General features: G+C 43.3%; 1 protein-coding gene across 1 annotated transcript; it reads right to left on the reverse strand.

Moving 5' to 3' along the window:
- Positions 1-1,425: 1,425 nt before the first annotated feature.
- Positions 1,426-6,133, reverse strand: LOC136520337 (serine/threonine-protein phosphatase PP1-like). Its single transcript, XM_066513804.1, has 3 exons — positions 5,710-6,133; positions 2,922-3,481; positions 1,426-2,019 (listed from the first exon to the last, which is right to left on the reverse strand). Exons 1-3 carry the CDS (start codon positions 5,885-5,887, stop codon positions 1,783-1,785), a joined length of 975 nt encoding a protein of 324 aa, XP_066369901.1. The 5' UTR covers positions 5,888-6,133; the 3' UTR covers positions 1,426-1,782.
- Between the last annotated feature and the right edge of the window lie 1,841 nt (positions 6,134-7,974).

Consider the following 7,974-nt stretch of genomic DNA (forward strand, 5'->3'; position numbering starts at 1 on the left):
ATAAGCCAAACGAATAGGACGCAAAACGTTGTTGGAATTACAGGATTTCCCGTACCTATTTTCACACGTGACCTTACAAATTAGCATTCTTTTGACGCCAGATGTCCTAGATCCAGTGATGAAGTGATGAGCATTAGCAAACTGAGTGTGGTTTTGTTTAGATATTTCATGGTATAGCATACTCGTCCTGAATCCTGACTCAAATCTTCGTTTTGACATGCATGGGTCCTTATTATTTTTAGACTTATTTTAGAATTTAACGATGCTTATTCTTTTAGCGAGTAATGCATCGGAGTGGTGATTTTGTCAATTTTTGTAACCTATCAGTCATTTTTTCTCTGCAGATGCTCATAGAAGTAGGATGAGTTTATTTGCATGTTTAGGTTTTTTAGACGTGCGCTATAAGTAACAAATTTTACTAGAAAAAATATTTCGTTCAAGCTTCTTGTTTAGTTCCCAAGGCCATTGAATATTGTTTTAGTTCCAACTTCCTACGAGGCTACAGCATGTTCGGCTTATTCGCTCGTATCTGGCTTATAATCCATGGCTTGAACAGTGTTTTTCTCTCACACCATACCAGCCAGCAGTACTTTCAGCCATGGTTTATAAGCCAATTCAGTCGAAACGAACATGCTGTATATTGCTAGTTGTCATCGTGTACTGCAGTTCCGAAGTACTTCCTTCGTTCTAAATTGTAATATTGGCTTTTTTATATACAATTGCTTTTACATATATTTAAGTGCATAGTAAAAAAATATGTATCTAAAAACCAAGACATCTTGCAATTTGGGATAGAGAAAGTAAGCTTTTAGTTTTGTCGATGCTATAGATATTAGCATATTTTTCATTAACTTGGCTAAAGCTAAAAAGGATTTGGTGTACGACCGATGACACCATGCTCCAATGGCATCTCGTCAAGATGGGGTAAGAGCATGGCTACCGGGCTGGGAGCCCACCCAATCATATGTTCCTGCCTGTTACCTAAGCTAGAATACATGTTGCTGCCTGTCGTCTAAGCTAGAACCAAGGAAGAAGCACAGCCTGGAGGACCAAGCGAACGGTACCGATATCCGTGTGGAACAAGGCCTAAATCTATTGTAGGATGTCCGTGTGGAGCCAGCTCTGGATGACCAGATATAATTAGGGCTCCTTTGGATCAACCATTCCCCTAGTGGATTGGAGGGGATTAAGGGGGAATTGAGTCCAATGGTTGAATCCAAACTAGCCCTAAGGGATATCGGCGGGTATCGCCGCCTGAACATGCTCAAAACATTATATTATAGTGATAAAAAGGACCAAATACTTGACCGCATAATAATGACAAAAAAATATCCTCCAGGCTCCAGCAAAGAGAATGGCCCTTGCTTTGACTGTTAGCTAAGCTTTATGTTCTTAAAAATGGGTTATGCTCGGCGACTTCAGTCGTGCATCAACATCAGTAAAGGGCATTTGCTGTTAGTTAGCATTTCCAAGGACAAACCTTACAGGTTAAGTACAAAAAGGCACAATCTCCACGGCAAACAATGCCACCCAAAATAAACATGTTACATTACATTTGTCGGCGAATAAGAACAGAAGTCCACAATAAAAAAAATCCGAAAGTTTCTGTTAGCATGATCTTTTTTGGTTGGCAAAACGCCAGGATACATTCGCATCAGACTTCAGATCAACGGCAGTCCACAGTTTAACACCTTGTTAAGACCACCAAAAACCCTACCATAACAAGTTCGGGGGAGCACTTAATCACAACTTCTCAAATCCAGTTCGATAACGAGAATCTGGCTAAATTCGGGTAACACTTATTTTTATCTTCCTGGGAGGTGTTCCGGGTTTTGACATGTTGGAAGTTCCTGCTTTTCCTTTCTTTTCTGAAGGCTTGAGGATCTGGAACGAACATACTAGGGAGTCATCAATGCTCATCAGTGCACCAGCATTGTCAAACTCTCCACAGTAATTTGGTGCTGAGAATATTGTTACAAGCTGTCGTTTTGCAAAAAATTCATACCCATCCTCCACAACCTGTGAAGTTAGATTCAGTTAAAGAGAAGTCAATGGTAATGAAGGCAGTGCACAACAAAAATAGTAATTCACAGCACTGAGCTCAACAGATATAGCGATCTAGATGTTTCAGTTATATTTCCCTAAAACATATCAGAACAAAAGGAAATTTAATCTTCATATTTCAGAAGGGCTAATATGGAAAGAGTTTTAGGTTGACCTTAAGCATCCAAGCTGACACAGTAAAATAACAGCAATAGTTTGACAGCAAGTATTAACAACAGCCAGTTCAAGGTCGATGGCCTCAAACAAAGTAAATAGTTCAAAGATTCAGAACAGCTTATATATTGTCATACAAATGAAAAGCTCAATCTCACATTTTTGTTTACTCAATGGGAGGGATAGGCACTGCTCCCTTTAAAAAATGGTAGGTAACAGTGCAAACATGTCGATACTGTGAAACAATATACTAATGTAGTTTAAAAAGGGCGTACCCATTGCAGAGAGCTCCGACTCTCTGCGGGGTCTAGGGAAGGGTGTCAGTGGCAAGCCTTACCCTCGCCTGTGCAATGCTCAGGAGGCCGCGACTCGAACCCGGGACCTTCCGGTCACAGGCGGTAAGACTCTACCGCTTGCACCAGGCCCGCCCTTCAAACAATATACTAATGTAGTTTCTTTTAACAAAATACAGTCCAATATAGACCAGAAGCAATAGCCATCTTCAGAAGAAAGCACCAAATTACACGATCATACCATCTTAGATAAGGATTTCAATTTTTCTTTTAATTTTGGGTGGCAGGTTGGTGGCCATTTGTTTTGAGCATGATAGTCATAACTTGTTGGAATAATATCAACTAAAAATGATCACACAAACATGAAGAAATGTTCTTACTTAAAAGAAAGGTGTATAAGATAATGAATACCTGGTGGGCCCTGCAGATCAAATCCAGATCATGTTTCTGAAGAAACTCGGCAACTATGTCAGCTCCAAAGGTGTAGGAAACACCCCTGTCGTTCTCACCCCACCCATCAAGCTCTTTCTCAGGGTCCGACCATAGCAAATCACAAAGGAGACCAACGTCAGGAACATCCACAGGACGAGAAATGTTACGTATCTGATCCATGTTCTTAAGTTCAGGAGACAACCCCCCATGCATGCAAAAGATCTTATCATCAATAAGCGCAGCCACAGGGAGGCAGTTAAAGCACTCAGTGAATATCTTCCAGATACGGACATTGAATCTCCTCTTACACTCATCAAAGAACCCGTATATCCGGTTGATCGAGGCGCATTCATGGTTTCCCCTGAGGAGGAAGAAGTTTTCTGGGTACTTTAACTTGTACGCCAAGAGAAGGCATATTGTTTCTATGCTCTGTTTCCCCCGATCAACATAGTCACCCAAGAACAGATAATTTGCGTCTGGTGGATAGCCACCATACTCAAATAATCGAAGAAGATCTGAATATTGTCCATGGACATCCCCTGCATAGTAAAGAAATTAAATGCTCATCATTATCCACATTATTGCATCAATGTACATTATAAATTGTTATTTGACGAGTTTACAGAGCATAGCACTAACATCAAGGTGAATGCAATGCGGCTTACTATAAGACAATGCAATATCTGCTAGTGGACTTAGCACACTAAGTAATCTTTGTACTTCTATTACTGATTCCAGTGTAAAGCTAGTTATTATTTATATGACAGTACCAATACCACCATAAACTAGATGAAAGGCAAATCAAATAGCAAAACAAAATTATGAAAGAATGTTCTTTGGACAGCAAGCTTCAGCTACCCCAACAAAGAAACCAGATATGAAATTTGCAGTATGGTGTTAACAGAACTCAGCAGAAATTTCACAAGACACAATAGCCCCACATGGTTGGCAAATATTAAACATGCGTTGTGATTACTGACCGGTGATGACCCTCCCATTTTGAGTCTTGACACATTTCTATCTAGTATATTGGCTAAATAGCATAGCACTCACACAATTTTAGAACCAAGCATTATGAATACTTATTGACTCAAGGCAAACCATTGTTATCAATTCTGGAATGCCAGGATACCACACTGCAGAAAGTACACATCTAAACAATGTTAGGGAGATCTAAGTGAAGGGATAGCTCCTCTATGTGACCTATAAAAATAGACAAACTAAGTGAACACAACAAATTGAGTTATTCACACCACCACAATTTTTTCTTCTGAGTCATAGGTCCTGTTTGGATCCATTAGCTGCTAATAGTTCATAGCTAATATTAGCAGCTAACTAGTAGCTGCTATTAGCTGGTTTGATCTAATCTAACTAGTGAGATAGTTGTTAGTTTGGTATTCAGCTAACAATTAGCTAGACCCGTTTGGATCCAAAGAGCTAATTATTAGCAGCTAACTATTAGCTCTATGGATCCAAATAGGACCTTAATCTCCCTGATATGTGTTTCCTTTGCTAATTTATTTTTACTGGGCATCCACAAAAAGCTCATGATATAATCATTAACATACTAGCCTGCGAGTTAGTGATTACAGTTTCAAATATTTTTTTCCTGCCACTTAAGCTCACTTTTATCTCTAATCTGCAATTTGAGCAGTCTAGCATGGTATAATGGCATAGGAACATAGACAATATATGGCATATGCCAACCACTTTCAAATATTTTTTTCCCTGCCACTCAAACTCTCATTTTTCTCTCTAATCTGCAATCTTGAGCAGTCTAGCATGGTGCATGGTATAATGGCATAGGAACATAGACAATATATGACATATGTCAACCCCTAAAGCTCAACTCGCTTTTGTTATAATGTACTCAGTAGAAAGAAGCCACAATCCCCACCACGGGGAGTATGGCAGACTTCAGATTCCAAAATGACTAGTGACGTGTTCTTGCGGTTCTCCCAATGATTTTTAACTGACTACACTAAGAATATGTAAAGAAAGCAAATATCCCAAATCAACTGGCAGAAAACTCTGCATCGTTTTCCTTAAAACTGAAAAGTTCAGTGCAGAGTCAAACAAGAATAGGAAAACTGATCATATTGGCAATCTGATCTAACGACACAGACAGCAAATCTGTACGACCCTGACAAAATCATGATACAAGTATACAGTAAGAAAAGGTGGTGAATTTGTTTGACACTGAAATCAAGAATAATCAAGGGTCTTGCAGCTTTCTGGAAAAGATGAGCTTATATACATGCATAAATACAGGCATTATGGTGTCAAGGTTTGAAATGTCATGGCCTTGATATGCATCTTTAGGTCGAGGGAGGTTTGAGAGGACATCATGATCACGATATTCATCCATGTTTGATCTTTCACCCCAGCAAACAATATATGTGACCTATATTGCAAACGACCTACTGGAACTTAAAAAAAAGGAATAACAACAGAGTCGCCTAAACTAGCATTTGGCATGACAAAGAAATCCAAACGCGCTGTTGCCCAGGCAGTCGTACATCTGAGGTCATTTGAACTTCGCACAGCACGCGCCCCACCTTTAATTATTACTACCAGAACACGTCAAAAGGACTACGGGATTCCAAGAACAACTAATCTTGGCGAGGCCATCCCAATAATAAAAGCCACAAGAGAAGCACAACCCGAAACGGCTGCGCCTGGCAAAACAGTTTGCGCGGAACAGACGAAGGCCTAACAGGCTAGCACGCCAAGTCGCATATCAGGGTTGTGGGGAGGGCGCTCTTACCGCATATCTTGATGGGCGCCTCGAGCTCCAGGAGGTTGGGTTGTTGGAGGAACACATCCTTGGCAGCGGCGCAGAGGCGCCGGATCTCGGCGTCGGTCACCTGCGCGTTGCGCGGGGTGCGCCCGCCGCGGGCCTCGAGGAGCCGCCGGATCAAGTCGTCGATCACCGCCTCGTCCATTGCCTCGCCGGGAAGGGAAGGGAACGGGATCGGAGGGAAACCCTAGCTCAAGTTGCCGCCGCGTCGCGCCGCCGCTCGCGGGTAAACCCTCGCTCAAGAGTGGAACTGTGGAAGCTGCTAAACCGTAGCTGCTCGCTTAAAGCCTTTTTGCCGATCGACGGGGAGAGACACGGGAAGGGGGGAGCGTGTGAGCGTGTAGCGAAGAGGGGATGAGGGATTGCTAGGTCACTGGAAGTCGGCGGTTTATGAGATTGTTGCGCCGAGTCCTCCACGGACTGCGCGACAAGGCGTGTAATTTGGGCTGCCGTGGCGGTTGGGTCCAGTTAGGTTTAGACTGGGCCGACGACGTCAGCCTGCTTTATTTGAAAATTAGAGGCGGTGCCGCGGTGGTGGACTGCAGGACTGATGATTGGTGCCTAGTACAGGTTAGAGAGCTGATCAAAGTTGTTGGAAATTCATATTTTTGCTCTTATAATTTGTGGGGGCTATCCCTCCTTCGTAATCGTTTGATCTTGACACCGTTTCATATGAGCCTTATGTCGTCTGAGATCTTACTCTCCCTCATTGATAACCGTTTGATCTATACGCCGTGTCATATGAGCCTTCTTACTCTCCCTCATTGATAACCGTTTGATCTATACGCCGTGTCATATGAGTCTTCCATTATCCGAGATCTTACAACGACTCCCTCTCGATCATGTATCAATAATCGTTCAAGTACCAGCCATTGCATTACAAATCCTATTACAAGACCTGGTAGTAACGTGTATGCATGCAGGTGCTTCCTCTGCGTGGACTCTAGCACGTTGGCAACCAGCAGTCAATCAATTTTCAGCATGTTCATTTTGGTTGAATTGGTTTATAAGCTATGACTGAAAGTATTGCTGGCTGGTTTGGTGTGAGAGAAAAATACTGTTCAAGTCGTGGATTATAAGCCAGATACGAGCAAATAAGCCGAAACGAAAATGCTGTTTATTTCCTTCAAAGCTCAGACTCTAGCACATAGCTAGCCGCAACGTACGAGGCAAGCATGAAATCCCATCGGCATGCTTCAATATATATATATATCATCCTTTCCTTAATCTCCTAATGTGTCCAGAGCAACCACTACTAACCTTTGCCTCGTCCTCCTGCTCCTCCTGCAGTGGTGGATGACTAATTCGTATCCAGCTGAGGCGTTTCGTCGGTTACCAGGAAGAAGAATTGATTACTCTCGTACCTGATTTTGTAGTGTAACCCTAATATTCTTCCGCCCACCCTCGCCTTCCCTTGTCCACGAACAAAGTCGGCATCTGGTGGATGAGGCCCGTGAGGCACCACGGACACTGCACCGGTGTCAGGTCCTGCGTGCACCACTCGAGCGCGAGCACGTTTGTCGCCTCCGGCGGGAACCTGACAATGGCCGTGCCGTATCTGCTGGTCGCGTTGCTGGGCACGACGGCCACCGTGTTTACGAGCCCCCCGAGCAGGCTAACGAATGCATCGACGTTCCTACCGCTCACGTTGTTTCATGTTCCATGCGACCACCAGGTCTGCAGAGTTGTCGTAGCTAGAGAGGAAGTCGCGGTCGGAGAACCGGAACAGGCACTGATCGTAGTACACAGCCGCATCTCTGGATCCGGCGCAGATGGCGGACAGGGCGAGGCTGAGCCCCAACGCGAGTTACAGTAGTCGTACGTGGAGTTGCAGATGTAGCAGACTGGTCCGGCAACCCCCGTCGCCTCGCCATCACTCGGCTCCGTCACCAATATCGTCGAGGCAGCGCCGACAAGGAGGAGGATCAAGCAAGGGAATAAGCATCGCGTGCATCTGCTGGACAGTTGTGGAGGTTGGTGGTGATATGATGCAGATGTTGCTGTTAGCTACGTGCGTGTCGCACGTGCATATTTGCTAGTTTATTATAAGAGCAACTATAGTAAATTAGTAAGTATACTAAAAGGTATAATTTTTACTTGGGAATGTATATATGGTAAAATTTTGATTATAATCACTGTTTTTTTCACGTGGGTGTGTCTGCACCTCCTGCTAAAGTCACATAGCTCTGCCCCTAGTTGTAAGACAACAACCAACTCATACATGTGTTCCAA

This window comes from Miscanthus floridulus, chromosome 18, assembly GCF_019320115.1.
Source record: "Miscanthus floridulus cultivar M001 chromosome 18, ASM1932011v1, whole genome shotgun sequence".
In the NCBI taxonomy this organism is placed as follows: domain Eukaryota; kingdom Viridiplantae; phylum Streptophyta; class Magnoliopsida; order Poales; family Poaceae; genus Miscanthus; species Miscanthus floridulus.

Bases quoted from the DNA above. Each gene is read 5' to 3' on its own strand.
- LOC136520337 (XM_066513804.1), bottom strand. From the start codon at position 5,887: ATGGACGAGGCGGTGATCGACGACTTGATCCGGCGGCTCCTCGAGGCC. The intron at 3,482-5,709 runs GTAAGAGCGCCC...TTTACTATGCAG, and splicing joins GGCGCCCATCAAGATATGCG to GGGATGTCCATGGACAATAT. The intron at 2,020-2,921 runs GTATTCATTATC...CTAACTTCACAG, and splicing joins TGATCTGCAGGGCCCACCAG to GTTGTGGAGGATGGGTATGA.